This window comes from Anoplopoma fimbria, chromosome 19 (assembly GCF_027596085.1).
Source record: "Anoplopoma fimbria isolate UVic2021 breed Golden Eagle Sablefish chromosome 19, Afim_UVic_2022, whole genome shotgun sequence".
Taxonomy (NCBI): domain Eukaryota; kingdom Metazoa; phylum Chordata; class Actinopteri; order Perciformes; family Anoplopomatidae; genus Anoplopoma; species Anoplopoma fimbria.
This window is the reverse complement of record NC_072467.1, coordinates 20,411,351-20,434,508: the sequence shown is the minus strand read 5'-3', so window position 1 is coordinate 20,434,508 and position 23,158 is coordinate 20,411,351. Positions and strand designations below refer to the sequence as shown.

The 23,158-nt window shown below is 42.8% G+C and overlaps 1 protein-coding gene across 1 annotated transcript in view; it reads left to right on the top strand.

The window, feature by feature from the left end:
* Positions 1 to 23,158, top strand: part of LOC129107839 (A disintegrin and metalloproteinase with thrombospondin motifs 20) — a 76,519-nt gene that overhangs the window by 30,111 nt on the left and 23,250 nt on the right. Inside the window, exons 12-26 of the mRNA XM_054619421.1 lie at positions 5,879 to 6,024; positions 6,337 to 6,518; positions 7,277 to 7,413; positions 7,866 to 7,983; positions 11,337 to 11,432; positions 14,005 to 14,171; positions 14,401 to 14,530; positions 15,363 to 15,489; positions 15,603 to 15,813; positions 16,372 to 16,536; positions 16,913 to 17,083; positions 18,184 to 18,303; positions 19,459 to 19,566; positions 21,454 to 21,618; positions 22,251 to 22,520. Coding sequence (XP_054475396.1) covers positions 5,879 to 6,024; positions 6,337 to 6,518; positions 7,277 to 7,413; positions 7,866 to 7,983; positions 11,337 to 11,432; positions 14,005 to 14,171; positions 14,401 to 14,530; positions 15,363 to 15,489; positions 15,603 to 15,813; positions 16,372 to 16,536; positions 16,913 to 17,083; positions 18,184 to 18,303; positions 19,459 to 19,566; positions 21,454 to 21,618; positions 22,251 to 22,520 — 2,313 coding nt within the window. The remainder of the gene's footprint in view (positions 1 to 5,878; positions 6,025 to 6,336; positions 6,519 to 7,276; positions 7,414 to 7,865; positions 7,984 to 11,336; positions 11,433 to 14,004; positions 14,172 to 14,400; positions 14,531 to 15,362; positions 15,490 to 15,602; positions 15,814 to 16,371; positions 16,537 to 16,912; positions 17,084 to 18,183; positions 18,304 to 19,458; positions 19,567 to 21,453; positions 21,619 to 22,250; positions 22,521 to 23,158) is intronic.

Sequence of the window (23,158 nt, the reverse complement as noted above, 5' to 3'; positions counted from 1 at the left end):
CTCAGTGGGCCGTGCACTAACGAGGGCATCCCATCACTTGTTGTCTATAAATACTGCCACCACCCCTCCCCTCCCCTCCATCCTCTCTTCTCCTGCTCTTTCTCCCCTACTCCCCCCCCCCTTTTCGGTCCCTCTCACTCTTCAAAGGACCCTGCGTCTGTGTGTGTCCTTTTTGCTTTCTGTGTGTGCATACATGCATGTAGCACTTATTTGTGTGTGTGTGTGTGTTGCATTTATATTCTTGCTGAATTATCTTCATTGAATGTACGTGTAAGCACATGGACAGTTGTGTGTGTGTGTTGTGTGTGTGTGTGTGTGTGTGTGTGTGTGTGTGTGTGTGTGTGTGTGTGTGTGTGTGTGTGTGTGTGTGTGTGTGTAGATTAGGGGCCAGCCAGCATGGTCAATAAGTGCCTGTCAAGCCAAAGCCGGGCCGGGCTTAGTCCTGTATCCACATCCCCACCATTTGAAGATCCCTGCGCTGCCTCTCACCACGTCGTTGCTCAGTGGGTGGCGGAGGGAAAAAAGCGGCGGCAGAGCTTGAATAAACTGGTGTTTTGTTGCCAAAGTTCTTATTGTTCTCATGTGTGTCCATTTTATTGTCACTTTGAATTTGGCCTAAACCGAAAGCCCCCTTTGCCAACTTTTTGGGAATTAGTTGAAAAATGAAAAAAAAACAAAATATTCAAGAGTTTTCCGTCTCATTTAGTTCGGCGACTGCTCGCTGAGCTTTTTCTTCACGTGTTAAACCCCCAAAAAGCTTCCCAGATTCTCTTAACGGGGCTTAATTGAGTGGTTAGTGTAAGTGAACAAATGGGAAGTTGTTTTTGATTTCCAGAGCATTCCTCTGAAAAGAATGACGACCTGCTCTGGTTTCAGCCAATTAGAGTGAGATAGTGAGGTCTTGAAAAGTGAAGCCGGGGCAGAATGGAGTCTGTTGGCGCAGGCGGTGAGTGTTGGCTGGAGCTCCCTGGCAGCCTGACAGACTTGTCGTATGATGTGGGGACGGGGTGTTTGTGTGAATGTGTGTGTGTGTGTGTGTGTGTGTGTGTGTGTGTGTGTGTGTGTGTGTGTGTGTGTGTGTGTGTGTGTGTGTGTGTGTGTGCTGGAGTTTGGGATTGTGTGACTGGAATCAGTGTCGCTCTCTGCTAATCTCTGGATATTTGCAGGATGTTGCCACTTTGATTTGCCATCATCACGGACATTTCTGTGGCATTCACATGGAATTACTGTGTCCAGTAGCCAGTGAGTGGAGCTTTCATTGCTGGCTGTGTTGAAGGAGGGAGATTAATTTGCACAATCATATTGTGTTGTCACAATGTGTCAAAAATGTATGTACACAGTTATTGAAATTAAAATATTGTATAGAATGCGATGTATTCATTGCCTATTAGCAGAAGGTATTAATTATTACAAAATTAAAAACACAAACAACATCTGACTTGTGTATTTCCCTATAAAGCAGTTATGGCTGACGTGTTAGCAAACAATTGCCTTTTATGATATTACACGTAACATCGACTTTATAAGATTTCCATATGTCAATGTTGTGTTTACAGCTTATTTTGCTGCTCCCCAGTTGACCAAAAAATAATATGAGTTTAAAAAGAAAATAGTGAGCTAAAAGAGGCTGAACATCTCTGCACAGCAACATAGCAGGATGATAGCTGCTCTCCGTCACTACAAAGGACACCTTTCACAATCAAGGTAATGATTAAGTCCATTGTTAATAAAAAGGAATATTGATTGAAGGCAAGTTTCTAGTAGATAACAAGAGGAATGTGGGTCTCAGCAGTTGTAGAGAGCTGATATGCGAGAAACACGGACAGTAAAAGTGTCTCTGAAGTGCACGTGAATGGAACAGCTGATGGGGCTAAACTACTCATTCACTCTAATGACAACCCTTACACTTCTTGGAAAGTTGGTGTTGGGGGGGAGTAGGAAAAAGAGGATAGGAAACAAATTATAGTGAGAAGAGAGGTTGGTTGGGGCCACGGTTGCATCATACCATCCCTCTTCCTCCTGTCTTCAAACCCTTTCAACTCAAAGGAAAGAGGAAATATGGAACTAACAGGGAAAACATGCACGCCTCGGCTGAAAAATGAGTCTTTGTCAATCCAGTTTATCACAACAGATGTCACTTGACTTATTTCCAGTCCGCTGCCCGTCCAGCGAGAGCAACGCAAAGAATCCCTTACGACCGAATAGCTTCACGGCTCTCTATCGCCTCTCGCCTCCAGGTCAAGTTATTAGATTTGTAATAGTGCATCGTGACTTATTGAAATTCAACGGCGGTGGTCCACAGGTGACCGCAGGTGTTTCAGGTTTTTAATTAAGCATTGCGGAGAGGACTCATCGGTGGCACAGACACGGCCCAACCCCCCTCCAACAGGCCAAGGCCAAAGTGAACTCCGAACCCGGAGCCATGAGAAAGACACCTCGACATGAAAGGTGAAGCCTTTTTGGAAATGGCCGTGTTGAAATGAAAGAGCGGAGGGCTTTTTAAATCAGTCCTCTGCCTTCTCATTCCTGCAGTGATGTATGGCTTGGGTTCAGAAATGAGGTGCTCTCTGCAACAGTTTCCTGGCAATTACAGGGCACTAACTTCCAAAGCAGCCAGCTGACGAGCTCAGAGCAGATGCTGCTGTACTTAGATACTCTCCCCACTGTTGGGGTTAGTATGCTGGTGACTACTCTCTGTGGCTGCATGGCGGAGGTGGTTAAACTTTATTTAGCGTGTTGGTGTGTGATTTGAGAGCAAAGTGGCAAAAGTACGGTGTGAGTTTCCCTGTGTGCATTAAGTGTTTATCTATAACCAGTAAAATGTGCAAAATGCATGAAAGTATATATATATATATATATATATATATATATATATATATATATATATATATATATATATATATGTGTGTATTCAGATATGCACATGTCTTGGTATGAGTTGTTGAGTCAACGTGTGTTTTTGTGAAATTCCTAATTTGAAACACGTGCTGGTCACAGTTGGACAGGTTTTTCTCTCACAAGACCTTGAAATGTCTCACCACATTCCTAATTGAGGGCAAATTTTGACAATCTTTCTGTCCTTAATGCTTGTTTGAGCTTTGTTTGCCTTTCACCTCAGCGTTTTTTTCAAAGGGTGTGTGTTATGCACTTTGGAAAAGAGAGGCTAATTGGAATTGAGCGTGGCCCCCAGATGCCTCCAGACTCTGAGCAATCACTCTCACACTTAATGCACATTCACAGGTACACACACACACACACACACACACACACACACACACACACACACACACACACACACACACACACACACACACACACAAATAGACAGTCATTTGCATGCTCACATTCACACACACACACACACACACACACACACACACACAAACACACAGTCACACACACACACACACACACACACACACACACACAAATAGACAGTCATGTGCATGCTCACGTTCACACAGACACACACACACAGACACACACACACACACACACACACACACACACACACACACACACACACACAAATAGACAGTCATGTGCATGCTCACGTTCACACAGACACACACACACACACACACACACACACAAATAGACAGTCATGTGCATGCTCACGTTCACACAGACACACACACACACACACACACACACACACACACACACACACACACACACACACACACACATACATCATCTCACACAGATGTTTTTTTCCTTCCACTCCCACTTTTCCCTCTTTCTTCTTTTCACCCACATCACCTTTTCAAGCCAAACAAAACGGTTGTAAACACAGGGTGCCAGCGGGGGGAGTGGAATGCCTCAGAGGCTTACACAAGCTTTGGTCCTCTCTGACAGACAGTCCGCCTTGTGTTTGACAGTTCCTCGGGTTCTGCCGCCTGGTTGCACTGTGGTGGTCCCTGCGTGGCCCTTGCAAGGGGATAAGGGGGATGGGTGGCTGAGGTATATAGGGGGTGCCCAGGTCCCGGTTGACAGTCCCCTAAGTCGGGGTGTGAAAAGGGGGATGTGAGAGCTATAAGGGGAGAGAAAATCTTTGTTTGGTCAAAGGAAAACTCTCAATAAACATTTTAGGAAAACTCTTTAAAAAGTCTTTCTTTGACGATTCCATGAACTCCGATTGTTTAGCTGTTTTGTCTCGAGGAGGTTGCTCAACTGCACCTGTTTGCCTTTTAGTGGTGTGGAAGCCATTTTCCACTCATGTGGATGTTTTATTATATTTCTTTTAGTCACTTTTATTTAACCCGTTTTCTAAATCCATTGTTTGCGCTCCGACAAAATGATCAGCGCCCTCATTTTGCTTTTACAGTGGAACAAGACAGGAAGAAACTCAAACCAGGTTTGCATTATGGAACTGTTTGTGCTTTGTTTTAGTCACTACCCTGCAGCTGTTAACACCTGTCTGTCATAATACACAGACTTTACACTCCATCATTAGACCTGGCAAACTGGGCCGGGATAGTAAAAGGCAGCGGTGCCAAATTCTCTGTATATTTACATTTACATGTTTGTGTGCATGGCTATGTGCGTTTGCAGGTGTTCCCCTAAGGTAATGGCTGTAAATTATGAATTCATGTTGAAGCAGAAACTGGTCAGATTATCTATTGTCATGGAGATGACTTTGATTGATAACCCTCCTGGTTTATGAGCGTAATTATGAAAATCCACTGAAGCGGATCTCACATGGTTCTGTTCTCAGGTCTCCAGAGTCTTTTTTTATCTGGAGAAGGGGATTAAATATCTTGTAGTGGAACGGGCGTGTGGCCAGTTGAAATGATAGTAGTTGCATTTCTCATCAGGAAAGAACTGGCAATTCTAACAGTAACAACTTGTGCATGAACCTCACAGACCAAATCTCTGTGAGGAGACACAGTGAGAGGGAGGTGTCTGCAAAGAAAGGTTTAAAAGCTTTGTATCTGAGGAGATAGACAGCTGAACAGCAGAAGGGAGTTCCTGATGACAAGCCAGTAATGAACTGTGTTCCTCTTGTTATCACAACTCTAGAGTTTCTTCCTTATCATGGTGCCACTGCTCCCCGTGCCTATGAGCCCGGACGGCTGGCTACGTACCCAGACAGACGCCGTCTTGTCCTGCATTCTTTCAGTGAACAGGACCCTCAGATATCTTAGCCACTGAGAAGGGGATTTGGTTACACACAAAGGGAAATGGGCCTGCCGTGCTTTGCTTAAGAAAGCAGTGTTAGCACTTCTTGGCAAAGGTTGGTTAGCGGGTACACACTGTATGATACCAGGCGCCTTATTTTCTATGACAAAGTCGGTCCGCTGTACGGTATGAAAGAGATTATGTAATTCTGTATTTACAACCCAAGCCGAAAAAAACAAATCCTCCGTGTCATAGCAAATGCTTTTCATTTTGATGAGTGTCTTCAGGCTTATATCCCCTTCATCCGAAACAGAGAGCCCATGTGGGAAATGGTGTGACTTCATGCTAGTAATATCATCATATGTTTTTTAGAAGAAAAGAACACCCCCACATATATTCTGACATGACGTGAGGGAGTGTTCCACCACAGACTGTCCATTTCAGTTTGTGGTTTCTCTCATAGACACTTCCCGTCTTCCAATATCTCTATTTTTGTCTGTATCCCTGCCACTCCTTTCCCACTCCCATTTCTCTTTGGACAGCTGGAGGAGTTGGACGCCTTCCTCGAGGGTAAACAATAGCCGAATTAGGATTCCTTTCAAAAATATAGCTTGAGATCTAAACAGGGGATTAAGAAGGAACAGAGGAACACCACTCCCAGCTGTGCCTGCACTAACTCTGCAGTCTGTGTTTGTCTTCAGGGTCTGTAGCAATTGCAGTCATTTTTTTTTTCTTCTGTGTGTCTGTTCATTCGCAGTACTGCAAACACGGGATGTGTGTAAACAAGGAGTTGGACCTGCAGCCAGTCCATGGGGAGTGGGGTCCCTGGGGGCCCTACAGTGTTTGCTCCAGGTCCTGTGGTGGAGGAACCCGGAGCACCGCCAGAGACTGCAACAAGCCTGAGTAAGAAAGGATCAGGCTGTTATGACAACAACACCCGTTACGGACTGTTAATATGTGTTAGACTCTGAACCACAAAGAGAAGCAGTGAAAAAGAGAGCAGTCATGCCTGAATGAGAGTTGTAAACAATCTGAAGTGAGTTTGAAACCTGCATGTCAGATTCATTTAGCCAATCAAGAGAGCGCTTGTTTCCTGAGTGTGAATTTAAATGTAAACAATGTGGACATGAAGTCATAAAGTCCAGTCAAACAAGAACAAAAGTGTTTTTTGGAAATTGAAATTAAGCTCCAGTGATCTGCCTCGTCTCGCTCTAGGCCCAGAAACGGCGGCAAGTTCTGTGTCGGTCGCAGGATGAAGTTCCGCTCTTGCAACACTGAGCCGTGTCCACGAGGACGGAAAGATTTCCGCGAAGAGCAGTGCTCTCAGTTTGACGGCAAGCACTTCAACATCAACGGTCTACCTCCCACCGTCCGCTGGGTCCCCAAGTACAGCGGCAGTGAGTACACCGATGTAATCCCAAAGCATGTCATTTGAATGTTGCGTGGTAACCTGAGCGGCGACATCAAAGACGGATACTATTTACATTCAACTATACAATGTAGTTTGAAGCCAGTGATACAGTATGTTTGGTGCATTTAACAAAAACTCTGCACACCACATTGTGCGTGGGAGGGATGTGAAGGCCAATGCGTGCAAAATCGTGATGTCTATGTATCTACTGCTTTTCAATATAATGCAGTTTTAATACATCAGGGGAAAAGAGTTAGAGTCTATCTGTGGGTGTGTCATTTTCCTCTGTCATATCTTGCAAACCCACGATAAGAGCTGCAAGGGTTAAATCTTTACTTGACTAGAGAGTTCCTTCCTCAAGCCAAATCTCATTTCTTTCCTGAGATGCCCTGCTCAACTACATGACATTACCATCTGGCAAAGACCACCTTGTCTTAGTTACTGCAAGTGACTCATTTATGTAATTGATGCTACACAAGCAAACAGGCCAAGCCCCGGAGCCCGTGCGCTGTCAGATACAAAATGATTCTTCCAAACAATGGATACCAATGTGGCAAATTCAGCAAGTTTCCTATGTACTTCGCAAAAAAAGATGGTAAAGGATCAAAAATATGTTTTGTTTCATCAGCATGTGCAAGTCATCTTGAGGCCTTTCATCTTGTTATTGTTCAGGATTTTTAATTTCAATAATCACATTAGCTATAGTCCAACTTTTTCCATTGTTTGTTTTCTTTCTCCATGCAGTACTAATGAAGGATCGCTGTAAGCTCTTCTGCCGGGTGGCTGGGACTACGGCGTACTATCAGCTGAAGGACCGCGTCACCGACGGCACGCCATGTGGACCGGATACCTACGACATCTGTGTTCAAGGCCTCTGCAGGGTATAATCAACCTATGTACACACACACGCACACACACACATGATTTAATTGTCATCAGTTGCAGACAAAAAACTAAAACTAACGCTGTCAGCCTAGTCATACTTATACATGATTCACATTTTGTAGTTAATTGTAAGGGTGGAGTTTAAGTTTTCAGTGAAAAGTTTACATTCAAACTAATCATTTTTAAGTATGGTTTACATTATATAACAAAAAACTCCTGCACACTGTCTTCTTCACTTGCATATGGGTATATTTCAGTCACAACGTTTCGGTACGTAGACCTTCTGACATGCAGTATGTTTTATTGCAAGTGTGTTTTATAGAAGGTCTACCTTGGTTATTCTTCTACGCACTTGTCGTCCTACTGGTGTGCAAAAGTTTTGCTCTTTTTAAGTATGGTTTACATAAAATCACAAATGTCTATCTTCTCTACTTCTGTGCTTCTTCAGCAAGCAGGCTGCGACCACGTCCTCAACTCCAAGGCCAGGAATGACAAGTGTGGAGTGTGCGGCGGCGACAACTCGTCATGTAAAACCATGGCAGGGACCTTCAACGATGCTCAGTATGGTAAGTCACGCCGCTCAGATTACATGTACGGTACACTAATAGCAGACTGTTGTCAAAAAAAGGTGTTGCTATAAAACATACTGTATGACAGCAGCTTCTGCAGAGCAACTATCCGACACGCAGTAAACAAAGATGAGCTGAGAAAGGCTTCAGTTCCACGTGACTGCAACGCGTATTAGGTGCTGATGTCATGTCTGGTAATGCTTAAAATATTAAGCCTGATTTTCAACAACGTTACGTGCTTTAGCCAGATTTGGGAAGAAATGCAGAGTACCAATCTTCTGCAAAAGCTTTAGAAACTGATTAACACAGTGATCTAAACCTCTCAGGTCTCCAGATAGCAAACACAAACCTGACATCACCCCTTTTGAACTATCCTGCATAATGCGTAGCCTCAGCGCGGGCCAACTCCTGATTGCATCCAATCCTTTTTTTCAGGTCTGGGCAACAAAACAACAGAAGCATTAGCATAAAAGCCCTGGGTGTGGCCCCCAACATGTTTACTCCGCATTAGTTTGGCGCTGAGCTTGAGCGTCTCTATCCATCTGCTTTCTTTCTGCACTCTTTTTGTGAGCTATTGGGGGTACAGGGTTTGAGGACTGTATTGAACCAAACCCCGGCAATGAGACAAGCCCTGGAAATTTTGGCTTGACCTTAATAAAATGAACGCGAGCGGGAGTGCAGCCCAGGCAGGATATCGCTCTGCTCATGGGTCTAGGCCTGTCTTTCTGTCTTTAAACTCTTTTGTCCTTTTCTTGTTTGATGTCTCTCTATTTCTTAGTCTATTCTTTGTCTCTCTATTCAATTCAAACCAGAGCGGTTTTTATTTTTTTGGGGTCTTTTGTGGGAAAGTCTAAGTAAAGTTACATCTTCATTAGTAAATTGTAAAAGTTTCTGGATGTGGACCATTGAACAGACACAGCATTTGAACTCTTTCCTTGTATGTTTATACTTCTTAACGTCGTTTCTATAGTCTTTTGCTGTCCTGTTCCTTTTTTTTCTAGTATTATAACACATACAAACATGACACTGATGTTTTTGCTGGGTTTTGCCTTCCTAGATTGTCAAGTTTCAAGTAAATTAAGACTTAAAGCTGTACCTGGATGTACAAATGGACTTGATACAGGCTTATATTTCCTATATTTTCTGGTTTCTTCACTTGATGCTAAATCAATTAGAGCATACCATGGAAACAAGAAAAACTAACTTGGAGGTGAAATGTTTCAGAATGGGGAAAAATAATCTAATAACAGTAAATGCAAAGCAAGCAGATGTTTGTCATCAACTCAGTCGGTACTGTCTGACAGCTTGCATCAGTTTGAGCTTGTGACGCCTTCTAATTTTCCTCTGCAGACTATTAATACATCATCTTGTTTCTTGCTAGTGGCAGAGGGAAGCATGTTTGAGGTAAACCCCAGCGTTCCCTAAGTTCAGTACGGTTGTTTCTTTTCCCCCGGGGTGATGTGTTCACTGTTCATCCCTGGGTCACTCTGTGGTGGCAGAGGATTGTGTGTGTGGTCATTTGTTAAGCTGCGGGATCTCGGGGGCCCTCAGATGGCTTGTGGATAGCATGTTTCCTCAGAGGGGGGCCATGTCGGCGGTTTCTGAAGCTCATACGCCCCTGTGTTTTTAATGAGCTCTTCCTGTCCTCAGTGTTTAGTCAGGGAGTTTGACATGACACATAAAACAGTCACAATATGTTTTTTATAGATTTATGAGTTGTGGTGTAAAGGGTTTATTGTGTAGGAATATAGTAGCATAGTAGTAGTTGTAATAGTTTCCTTTACAGTATGACCTCAAACGGAATTTTTTTTCAGTCATGGTTTACATGGCTTGGGATGACCATACAGTGTCTATGTGTATGTGTGTGTGTGTGTGTGTGTGTGTGTGTGTGTGTGCTGTGTGTGTGTGTGTGTGTGTGTGTGTGTGTGTGTGTGTGTGTGTGTGTGTGTGTGTGTGTGTGTGTGTGTGTGTGTTTAAGAGAAAATAAACATGGCTGATGAGAGGTAGATATGTAAACCAAGTGCTGCCCCCGAGTGGCACAAGGTGTCAGGCTAACCGTCATATGACATCAACCCACAACTTTCCTCTAATGCCATTCAGTTTAGATTTTTTTTTTTGAAGGCGGCAATAAGTAGTTGGAAGGCCAAATTCTCAAGCTGAACTCTCATAATGAAAGAACCGAGTGAATAATACTGGTCTCCAACTGTACGTAACATCCACTAATACACCCGTGGTAATCTCGTCTTTTACTGGATTTCATTGGTTTTACAAAATGGCCTGAGTACTCAAAGTTGTGGTGTCATCCAAACAGCTGCTCATCATGATGTCGGTACATTATGGATGAAACTTTCTCCCCCTGTAATACATAAAATAATATGTTCCTACTCATCTGATTAAATAGCAGTTAAAAAGTAACTGTGTTTGAGTTGTGTCTCATCTGCTAGCTCCTTTTTTTAACCATAAAAGATTACATTTGTGATTGAATTTATGTTTATTATAATGTGCAGAATCTGTAGCAACTACACCCTCAAGAAGAACTGGTATCGTTAGAAATCTTTTGATACTCGATATGATAACTCTGTGTCAGAACCAAAATGTTACCTTTTTTTTCAAAACCTTATTGCACTTACTTGGAAAAAAATCTTTATTTATTTTAAATAAGAGGGAGCTTAATTGATCAAATGTTGAATGATGTCTAAACTGTATTAAAAAACTTTACCTGAACAAAGTGCAGCCTAGAATTGGCACGATGGGTATTTAAATACAAATCAGGACAATCAAAGTTTTTTAGTAAAGAAGAGTACAAATCTCAACAAGGATTCAGTGTCATAAGATCGTTTCCGATACTTGCTGCTACGGAGAGGTTCCAAAAAAATGTCGTACACACCCTATTTCATACCCTGCCTCCTGTTCAGTCTCTATCTTCACATTTTTGTTGTCACGTCTTGGCGTTCACATGCTCCCTCTCCCTCATGCTCACTCGTTTTGTATGTTAGTTTATCATGGGACAACAGGCCCGGTGTAGTAATTACAGGCCAAAGGTAGGTCCAGGGAATAATTACATATCATTTCACGGTCGGGCCTCTGAGACTAAAACAAGGCCTCCTTCAGGTTATTTGAGAGGACTAGCCCTTTTTTTTTTTTGTATTTTTCCAAGTGTGACATTTAAATCCCCAGTGGTTGGAACCGGACTTCCCTTGACTGGGATTTGGTGTAGCATAGTGAAGCTATTATGAAAATCAAGGTGGGACCACTCACTGCTGTTATTGTGGCTACGTTGTTCCCTTTTGAGACTTCATAAAAGTTGTGTAACTTTCCGTGTTCTCCTTCTCCATCTTTTTCTTCTTCAGGTTACAACACAGTGGTGCGGATCCCAGCAGGCGCCACCAACATTGATATCAAACAGGTCAGCTACTCTGGAAAGCCAGAGGACGACAACTACCTCGGTGAGTGTGCTGTGTGTGTGTGTGTGTGTGTGTGTGTGTGAGTGTGCGTGTGTGTGTGTGTGTGTGTGTGTGTGTGTGTGTGTGTGTGTGTGTGTGTGTGTGTGTGTGTGTGTGTGTGTGTGTTAGTGTCAGTGTGTCACTGCAACCATTTGATTTAAAGCAACGCTGTATCGAATTTGCAGGTTTTCTTGGGAGAATCAACCCAAAGTGGAAGCAGTCCAACCTAATAACATGTATACATTACAACCCCTTCAGTTCTCATCTCGTAGGTCAATGCCATTATCCCCTAACATGACCATAAACCACCCAGACTTGACCCAGAGCTGTAGAGGCAGGCTTTTAGTGAAGGAGGGTACGGAAACGTGGGCCAAACTGTTGTCAAACTGTTTTCATAAAGGAAAGGAAACTGTCATTTGTACTGAGTGTATATGGTGGAAACCAAGGAGGGGCGTTGGTCCATCTGGTCATGGCAGAGAGGGGTTGGTTGGGAAAGCAAATGGAGTGTCAGCCCCTGAGAAAGATAAATGAGGCAGCAATAGGTGCTAATTAGAGGCATGTGGAGTCCAGGCCGCATGAAAGTGGATATAGGGGTATAGGGTTAGATGGACCCACCGGGCTCAGAGTGTGTGTGTGTGTGTGTGTGTGTGTGTGTGTGTGTGTTTGTGTTGTGTGTGCACGTGAGAGAGAGAGAGAGAGAGAGAGAGAGAGAGACAGACAGACAGAGAAGGGGGAAAAAAACAGAGAAAAGTTTTGCCTATGTTGTGAGGGCGGGCGCCCATTTTCAGATGGTTCAAGTCAGGTTCAAGATGTTTTAAGTCAAATTGTGAGAAAACACATCTGGCAGGGCCTCGTTGCCATGCCGCTGTGAAAAGCTTCACTCCCGCTGCTGCCGAGTGCCACAACCACACATTGGGCGAGTGTGGTGACTGTATTAAACATGGTCGGTATTTGCAACGCCCTGTTTTTTTTTCATACAGTGTGAAGACATCATTTTTTCATGACCAAAAATAAATTAAACTGTGCTTTTGAAGTTGTGGCTCCTTAACTTTGAAGATCTCTCCTGGACAGTGTGGACACCTTTAGAAAGCAGCTCAACCCACACCTATTTGATTTTCCTTTGCTCAGTGTTATTTATTCATTTATAATCCATTAATGAATTACTGTCTCTCTTGTCTTTTGTTGCTACTAAATTGTGTCTCTTGTTCATATCTTTCTTATTTATTTTATTGTGTATAAGCACTTTGTGAAGTCTGCTCTAGAAAGCTGCTGTTGAGAAACTTTACTCACCTACTTACGGTGCTAAGGTTCAAGAAGTCTTTGCACTCTTTGGGTCTAAAGCAAGTATTAGATGACAAAGCTATGTATTCACTGAGAGAGTATGAAACGTATAAAAATGAAACTGAGCATTTGCTGTGGTTTCTAGGGTCAATTAAATAAACATCTACGGAAGGTTTTGAAGAGATGTAATAAAAAGACAGTGCTCTCCACTGTCATCATCACAACACCAAATGAAAGAAGATCTTTCTAAGTTATAAAGTAGTCCGTCACTCAGAGCTCAAGCTGTCCTGGGAGCACATAGTGGCTCATCACCTATTTAAGAACCACTCCTTCCTCTATGCTGTATCAAAATGCACAGCTATTTAAAACAGCCTGTGTACTGGAAAACAAACTTTATCTTATAATGTGCCACTGTGTCACATTAACTCTTTTTCTTTCCTACTGTTCAAGCAATAAGATGTTTATTTTTTTCTTGAAAAAAGGCTTCAGAATAAGCGTCTCTTTGGTCAGTACCAGGCTTAATAAAGCTTCAAGCTGTTCAAGTATATTTACGTTCATTCTGTGTTTGTAGCTGTGGGTCTGCACATTTTCTAAGGCATTGTTTTTTTGTTTTGTTTTTTTTCCATTTCTGCAAAACGTCAGTGATGACAACCACAGTCCATAGATCATTTTCAAAACCACGTCTTCGAGCAAAAGATAACTAGCTGGCATCCAACAATGTGTAGACTTAAATGTAAACAAAGATGCTGCTAGGGATTTAATCACATACATTGTTTAATCATGCTCTTTCAGATCGTAATTAACTGCATGTTTCTTGGAACAAAAATGTTCGAGGTAAAGAGAGAGAGAGAGAGAGAGAGAAAAAGAGGGGTGGTCAGTGTTCATTTTGGGTTTATGTGCTAGTTTGCCAACTTTCAGTGTTTATCCATGTGTTCCTGTGTGTTATTTGTGTGTGTATTTGTATGTACTTGTTTGTATTTGCACTCAGTGGAGATCGTTTGTTTGCCTTACAATGTCAGTCATTACCAAGAGTCACGCAGTCTAACTCCAAATAATTGCAATTTAGTGTCCCCAGCGTTTCAACATACCTCCCCTGCAACACTGGCTTTGCGAAACAATATTTTGGCAGCCCGAGGACAGTTTACTGAACGTATAGCCTGAAATAATAAGTGCCACATCTCATAAACATTCCCAAATCTGCAAGAACCACACATTCCAAACGTTACTTGTGCTGACTTCCTTCACATTTGGAGCTCTGCGTCATTTATGGTTTGTGTCCGTTTTCTTATTGCAGCATTATCTGACAGCCAGTCCAACGCTCTCCTGAATGGGAACTTTGTGGTGGCCATGTTCAAAAGGGAAATCACCTTCAAGGGAACCGTCATCGACTACAGCGGCTCGGACACAAAGGTGGAGCGCATAAACTGCACCGACCGCATCGAGGACGAGCTCATTCTGCAGGTATTTAATTACTTAATCCCTACTTTGTTATACTGTATATTCCTCTGTTTTTCCTCCTTTTGTCTTGATATCTACATCTCTCCCAGTAACAGTTTACTGTCTTCTAACCTACCAAAATGCTGAGCTAGATATCTGCCTAAAAGGGTGATATCTCTGTGTGGACTTAGACAAAATAAGGTTAGCACTGTTAAGTCTTTTAACCTTGTCTTTCCCACCATTGTTTCCACAGGTCTTGTGTGTGGGAAACCTCTACAACCCAGATGTCCGTTACTCCTTCAACATACCTATCGAGGAACACAGGGAGCAGTTTGTGTGGGATCCCTCAGGCTCCTGGCTCGAGTGCAACCGCATCTGTCAGGGTAAGACCTCAGCTTGGCTTCAAAATTTTACACACATGAAGAATATGATTGTTTCTCTTTTGGCTTTAGTGGAAAAAACTTTAAAATTGCACAAAATATCGAGGAGATGTTGTGAAGTTCTGATACACACGTGAGTACATATTTAATGTACTTTTAGGCCCAAAGTTATTTTACAAAATGGAAAATTTGTTCTTGTGAATAAAGGGGTATATGGAGTGTGGGGTATGTAGAGCCGTGTGCACTAACTGTCACGCGTTTTACAGCTACTCGTGACATAAACTATAAAAATGTAGTGACAAGTGTGTAATTTACATGAACCATAATGTGTCTTAGAGCTCTTATTACACAAAGTCGTATTACATGGACATGAAAACAAGTGTCAGGGCACATTAGGATTAGCATTTCTCTTGCATCACATAAACTCACCTCTGTATTTAAAACCCGACTCATTCATCCTTTCCTCCCATAAATCCCCCTCCTGGCAACCCCAATCTGACCCAGGCCAATCTCATCGCCCGACACCTTCCCCTTCGCCTGGCCCTTAACCCGACTAAGCCCCTCAAATTTCTCCTTTAGAAGCAAGCTAGTCAGGCTCCCAGTGGGTCAGAGGGCAAAGTGGGATCCAGTAAAGAGATGTATTTGTGGGTTGTAAGTCCGACATTGCCCCCTAAGGAGAGGCCAATTATGAAGAAAGACTGGATGTCAGAAAGCTGGTCAGACTTGTTAAAGGTGAAGAAATGTGATATTTTGCCATTGAGCTGTCTGCCAGATGTTATCTGATTTGTACCTTGCTTTTCTCCCCACGTGTCTGTGTGCATGTGTGTGTGTGCAGGTGAGCGAAGACGAAAGGTGGTGTGTGTGCGTAAGAGCGATCACCTCGAGGTGTCGGACCAACGCTGTGAACATTTACCTCGTCCTCTTGCTGTTGCTGAGCCCTGCAACACTGAATGTGAAGTCAGGTGCGCATCAATGCATAAAGACACACACATGTGCACTCACAAAACAAATTCCAACAGGGCGCACTAAGCCAAACATTTTTCTATAACAAAAAAAACATTTTCCTCTCACACAGGTGGCACGTCGCTGGGAAGAGCGAATGTTCTGCTAAGTGTGGCCCCGGCTACCGCAGTTTGGATGTCCAGTGTATGAAGTACAGCCTGATGAAGAGACAGAGTGAGAGGATGGAGGCCAGCAACTGTGGAGACGCCGCCAAACCTCAGACCAGAGAGCCCTGCCATGGGGACTGTCTGCTGAAGAGCTGGCAGTACAGCGCCTGGTCACAGGTACAGTCAGGGGAAGAAATGGATTAGATATGCTGGCCATACAGACTCATTGCAAATAAAAAAATAAAAAAGAGAGGACCTTGTCCAATTAGAGACATATTTTGTAATTATCTATATATTATTATACATTTCTAATGTCTGATAATGTATAAACTGCCTTTAAAGGGTCATCAACTACATTTATATGGCCAGTTTTTGAGTTTTTTCTAAGCAGATATTGTGGTGCCAGACTTTGAAATACAATAAAACAATTATTTGTTTAGGCCTAATTAGCCTATCATTGTTAAATATTAGTGTAAGCAGACTCCTAAAAAACCTAAGAAATCCATTATGAAAACTAGAAGATGCTGTCAGACCTCGGTTATGTGCATTCATTTTTTGTTCAACATATATATAACGTATGCTGTACCTTTGGACTGAAACAAATCTACATTTTTTTCCTCGAATATTTCTGATTTGCACTTTAATTTCATTATCATGTCATTATTGAAGAAAGTATGCCGTAGATGAACACTCGATTAAATGGGCTGAACATGTTGAACGTATTCTTGTGTACAGTGCTCTAAGACCTGTGGACGTGGGAGCCGTAGCAGAGAGTCTTACTGCATGAACAACCTGGGTAGACGGCTGGTGGACAGGGAGTGCAACGATCACCAGAGGGTGGTCACTGAGACCTGCAGCGACCAGCCGTGTCCCAAGTGGACCCTTAGCGAGTGGAGTGAGGTGGGGAACTATCATTCACATACAAAACACACAACCACACATACAAAACATCAATACGTCTGTTTGAATACGTCTTTATTAGTCCTTGGAAATGGACTCCAAAGCATAAGTCATCAAACTTTGACAAAATAACAGTAAGAAAACTATGCTTCAGCACTTTACAATAAAGTCAGCATAATATGATCTCTTCCCTCTATGATCATTTTAGATGTTTTAGATATTAAGATATTAAGGGCGTTTTTACTATAGAAATGGGGGTGTGCTGTCAGCTATTTTCATAACAGGGGAATGTCACGCCCTCATGCATATTTTCATATTAATTACATTTTCTCTACATTATTTTTACCATATTCCCACACCTACCTTTGCCACCCAGTGCCTGGTGACTTGTGGTAAGGGGATGAGACACAGACAGGTGTCCTGTAGCATGGGAGCCGGGGAGGAAAAGCTGAGCGAGCACCTCTGCGACCCGTCCAGCAAACCTCCCGCTGTGGGGAGCTGTGAGCAGCCCGACTGTGCATCCTGGCAGGTCGGCGTCTGGGGAGCGGTGAGTCCTGCACACACACACGCACACACACACACACACACACACACACACACACACACACACACACACACACACACACACACACACACACATACACACAGATGAGATATAGACACGGTGGGGCGAGGCGACTTCATGCAGTGTTTCCCTTAGGAAATGGGTTTCATGTGTAGCTTGCTGTCTAGGATTCTGACTCGGATCTGTTACTCTGTGTGTGTGTGTGTGTGTGTGTGTGTGTGTGTGTGTGTGTGTCGTCACAGAGAGAGAATGTGGTGTGTAGCAGTGACGGTGTATATTTCAAGTTTGTGTGTGTGTGTGTTACCTGATATACCGGCAAGTTACGGAGGAGTGTGCTCTGACTCCAGCTGCCATTTCCTCCATGGTGCTTTCACTTTGCCCTCATATCCTGTCAGACTAAACCTGAGCCACACACACACACACACACACACACACACACACACACACACACACACACACACACACACACCTTCCTATGTATTCAAACTTCTAAGTTTCCAAATATTTCTGTATAGATTCAGCCCTGCACAAATTGAATGAAACACGTATGAATGGCCATTCATAGTCTAGTTTATACATTTAGGTCTAATGCCCCCCCACATGTTTGTATGAAGTCAGATAGTTGTATTTACAGAGCTGGAATATATCAGGTCGTTAATGCCTGTGTAACTATAATTTACTTCTCAAATAAACCTCTCCTGTGGCACTTCCTCCGCTCTCGTGTTGTACCTGAATGTGGCCGGATCGCCCTCATATGTGAGTTAAGAATTTGGGTAAAGGGTCGAGTTAAGAATATGGATGTGTATGTGGACGCATGTGCTATTTGTGTGTGTGTGTGTGTGTGTGGTGTGTGTGTGTGTGTGTGTGTGTGTGTGTGTGTGTGTGTGTGTGTGTGTGTGTGTGTGTGTGTGTGCGCATGTCGGTCTTACCCAGGCTCTGCTGAGCTGAATCTTGACTGAGGCCCCGTCTAAGATGTCAACCTTGGCACACTTAGATAGAGTTTGAGATAGCTTTTGGTTGACCGGGCTTCTCTCTTCTTGTGTTTATATATGTGTGTGTGTGTGTGTATGTTTGTCTTTCAGTGTGCAGTGACCTGTGGCCATGGCTACCAGATGAGAGCTGTTAGGTGTGTGTCGGGGGGCTACGGTGACACAGTAGACGACAGAGAGTGCAACGCTGCAGCAAGGCCTAGAGACAGTCAGGTAAAACTAAATAACTGTTACTAACTGCTCATACTCTCTCCAAACACAAACATCTCAGGTTCACACTTATTTGTGTCAGAGTCTGTGATTTCCTCTTGGGATAAAGAAATGAAATGCAAGTCATAAAATGCTACATACAGCATCATCTGAGATCCAGATGCAGACTAGACAAGAGGCTCATTATAATTGGTTGTAAGGAAGATTATACTGGGTATTTTCACCCTGATTTAATTGTCCAATGAGTCGTTTACAATAAGAAGGGTCCTCTTTGACAGTTCAGAATATGCTTGTGCTAGCATAAAGAACTGTGACCAGAAATGCAATATTTAAATCAGTTTTGACCAAAGAGTTTAGGCCAACCTTTAAATCAATCCTACAAGATAGCGCCAAAAAGCAGCAATAAGTGATTATTTTTTTTGTAAATCGGGAAAGGGGAACAATGGGGGAAAAAAAGCTGCAAAAAAAAGATTAGTCCATCATTACTTTTACATTTCCTTCCAACATTTCTTTTAACCGCTGTTTTAAGCCTCCACTAACTCTTGTGAGGGAAATATCTGACTATAAAGTACTCTGCTATGTTCTTTAGCTAGTTGCTAACTGGACAGGTAGAAAGCCGTAGAACGTTTCAGAGAACAGCTGCCTGCTGCGGCCGCAAAGGAGTAGGATGAGAGCCGTAGAACTGAACCAAGCGGTAAAGGTGTCAGCAGGAAAACCAAAGCGTAACAGGGTGATTTAACCACGTGAATTTAGTTTTTGTCATTTTTCTTGTCACGCTCTTGTCTATGATGACCTTAACTACAAACTTTAAAAGTTGATTAACATCAGCAGCTTCTTTAAAGACTTGCCTCTTCTGCTTAGTTTTGACCCAAAGCCCAATTTTTCATCAAGGTTTACACAAACATTATGGCTGCAGCACACTTCACCTGAGTGGTTAAAGTGTATTACATGAGACACTGATGGACTCAATGAGGGATGCAGATGTTGTTGGACTGATGAGCTTTAAGGCTCCAGACAACTGATATCTGTCTCAGCTGTTGTTACTCACAGACATTGTATAAGATGGTACTACAAGACATCCTAAACCTAGATCCATGAAATATGTTTAGACATTATTTATGGTAAATTAACTCTGTATTTGCATGTTTGTTGTTGTAGGACTGTGAGATGCAGGCGTGTCCGTGGGCCTCTCCCGTTCAAAGCACACCTCGTCCCGACAACTCCGCTCAACTCCTGACCCAGTGGAGATATGGCTCCTGGACTGCGGTAAGGAAACTAATTTGGTTTATTGGGTCTGACAGAGCATATTACAGTCTGTGGGTTTACCTTATACAGTCCAAAGAATAAACAAGAGCGAAGCGTTTTTTTTGTTGAACGGTAAACAAATCCTTGTACTGTTCCGTTCATCTTTCTGTGTGTAGCGTGAGACAAATGGTCTGCTGGGCTTTATAATCTGATTTACCTCTCAAAGAGTGAAAATTGAGAATACTGATGAAAAAGTTTGTCTAAATAAATGTGTGTGTGTGTGTGTGTGTGTGTGTGTGTGTGTGTGTGTGTGTGTGTGTGTGTGTGTGTGTGTGTGTGTGTGTGTGTGTGTGTGTTTATTTGTGTGTGTAATTGAAGGAAACCACACTCCAGTAATGACGGCTCTCCTGCATTGGTGTTTGCAAATACTAGATTGACGTATTCAACTTTATTGTTTATCCCAGCATTCCTTCCGATAGCACATAATGTACAGGACCATGATCCTCTTTGGCATTGTCTCTTTTACCCCCCGCTGCATCTACACACACACACATATATGGGCACACACACTCACACACACACACAGGCTCCACTGTCTGGGCTGAGAGGCCCCTCTGTCTCTCTGATACTTTGCATTGTTACTCGTCGCAAATGAAAACCAGATTTCATCTAAACACGAGTCTACGGTTTCTGAGATTGAACCCCGTCTGTCAATCTGAAAGTCGATGTGAGCTCACATGTCAAAGAGGCAAGCGCCAGTGTGGTTTCACAGACACACACACACACACAATACACACACCAAGTGGGCACATACACATCCATACAATCCCCTCGAGCAAGGGAACTGCTATCCTCTTTAGAGAGTCATTGATATGAGAGGGATATTAACATGCCGGTTTGTGCTGGAGCCATCTGATTGCATTAGGTATTCATCCCCTCAGAAATGTTTACTGTGATGTCGCTTTAAGATGGCAGGGGAACAGCTACAATAGAGTGAGCAGCTGTAAGTTGATCAGGGAGATACTTCAGGACACCAGCAGCGGTAGATAAAATCATAAACGCCTTTATTTGTAACACAAGGTAAAGAATCCACAAAATCTGTTGCAGTGGAAGACATGTCTGTTACTTTTTGCAATATGAGCACTGATGTTCAGGAAGTATAACTGAGCTGGAAAAATCCTCTACATGCAAGCTAAATATTTAATCATCTAGAGGAACTTACTAGCATCAAACAAACCACCCTGAACCCAGGTTTATTTGTCATCAAGGCCATTGAATCAAGTTTTTATTCATTTCAATGCAAATTGGGTTTGACAAGATCTTTGATAAGATTTATTATTTATATATTTATATCATCATAATACAAGAATCTTGAATTGTTATTTTTGCATTATGGTGAGAAATATTTAACCCCCAGAAAGTGATCAAGCATTGTCTCACTGCACAGAAACATATGAATCAAAGCATTAGGAAGTCAAATATATTTATTATTCATTTATTCAATTTTATAAGAAACAAAGGGCCTTTTAGTAAATTCAAATTTAACATAATTGCAGCTTTACAAATGTCACTTTTTACTATAAGGTATCTGGGTAATTATCTGTCTACAACAGGTACAATAGACCCATAGATACATGATATGTATTGTACACAACATAATATGCTCTCATTACAATTGTGGGCTGCCAGTTTGCAAAACAATTGTACGGCACAGCTTACATGGCACTCACAACCAGTTTATTTTGTGGTGCATTTTCCAAATTGTCACACTCTACCTCATGATAATATGAGTCTTGAGAAGTAGACAGTTAATAGCATCTCTTTAACAACCACACGATACAAATGTTTTTAAATTCCACATAAGACAAATATTGATCTCAGCTCTTTTTGTATCTGCGTCTCCTCCAGTGCTCGGTGTCCTGTGGCAAAGGGAAGCGGGCGCGTTATGTCAGCTGCAGAGATGCCCAGGGAGGAGTCGCTGACGAGTCACACTGCACCCACCTGCCCCGGCCCCCGGAGTCCTCGGCCTGCTTCAGCCCCTGTGGCCAATGGCGTGCCGGGGAGTGGTCTCCTGTGAGTAAAAAAAAAAACATCCAACTCTGTGTCCAATCAATACAGATGTTTTCCACTGCAGAGACTTTCAGTAATCACCCAGACAATGTTAAAATCACCCTGAAACAAAATGGGCTCTAAGTACGGCTGTGATCTTGGACAGTTAAGTTTTGATTCCTGAATGTGACTATGACAGGAGAGCCTGAACTCTGGATGATGTCACCAAAAGACAGGTGGTGGGATTGGCATTGCTTTAGATGTAAAAGACCAAATTAAATTTCTCAGAGGACAAAGTTTTAAAGTTTCAAGTCTTATTAAGTTCATGTCATATTTAGTAGATCTCTACTCCGATTGCATTCACAGTTAAGTCTTGTGATGGGGCGTCACATCACAAGGCTTCACATCATGAAGCAATACGTGGCAGGCAATCTGCTAAAGTTTTGCAAAGTATTCCACTCATATAGTCACATAGCATCACATCACTTTATTACATAGTTTTAATAGAAATGCAGACTATAAAGTTGAATCTATATCTTAAAGAATGTCTGCCTTTGGGAGATATCTAGCACTTGAAAATTGTCAGAATTAGAGGAAAATATTAAATTATTTTTCATTACTTAATCATTTCTTACTCCTTGGTTCTCCGTCCCCAGTGTTCAGTGACCTGTGGCGTTGGAAGAACCACCAGGCAGGTGGTCTGCTCTAACTACCACCAGCCGGTAGACCAGTCTTTCTGTGACCCGGATGAGAAGCCTGCGACGGAACAAGAGTGCACCGCTGCACCCTGCCCCTCCACCTACCACCGCCAGCGTATCAACGATCAGCCCTACGGATATCCACAGGACCCCGGACGCCACCCCGGCCACAGCAGCTGGAATGTGCCCTCAGCAGACAACCAGTGGAGGACCGGACCCTGGGGCGCAGTATGTTCAGCACATGATCTTTGGGGGGGGGGGGAAATAGGGCTGTGCTAGTTTAGTTGTAAATTCAAGGGAACCAATTAAGATCTTCTCCTGGATAAATATTCTCCATTGCTCCAAACAATTTAACTTTCATGAGAAAGCCAAAGAAGAAGTGCATTTTTTTTTCATGTAGGGCCAGCATGACAGATAGTATGCACAAGGTGTTGTCGTGAAGGCCTGTGTTTGTCCGTCTGTAAACACATTCTTGTGAACACATTCACTTGAAGGTAGCAGATGTTTCCATTTACCAGGGCAGAGGGCCTTACATGGTAAAGGACTTTACAAACAGCACCAAGGGATATGTGTATATAAATATATATGTATATGGTGTGTCAGTGTATGAATAGATGTCCAGGACTCTATTGCTGTGTAAGGAAAAAACTAGGTGACCTCAAGGAAGAGCCTTGTTTTTTTGGGGGGGGTTGAAATTGATTAGGCACTAACAATCCCAAATGGTTTTAGGCAGTTCAGGCTCCTAATTCTTTTAATGTCCTTGGCCTTGAATGTAATTGCCAAAAAAAGCAGTCGCAATGTTTTTTTTGGTCGGGCTCCAGTTCATTTTTTGGAGTTTAACCGTGTCGGGTATTTTCAGGTCTGCA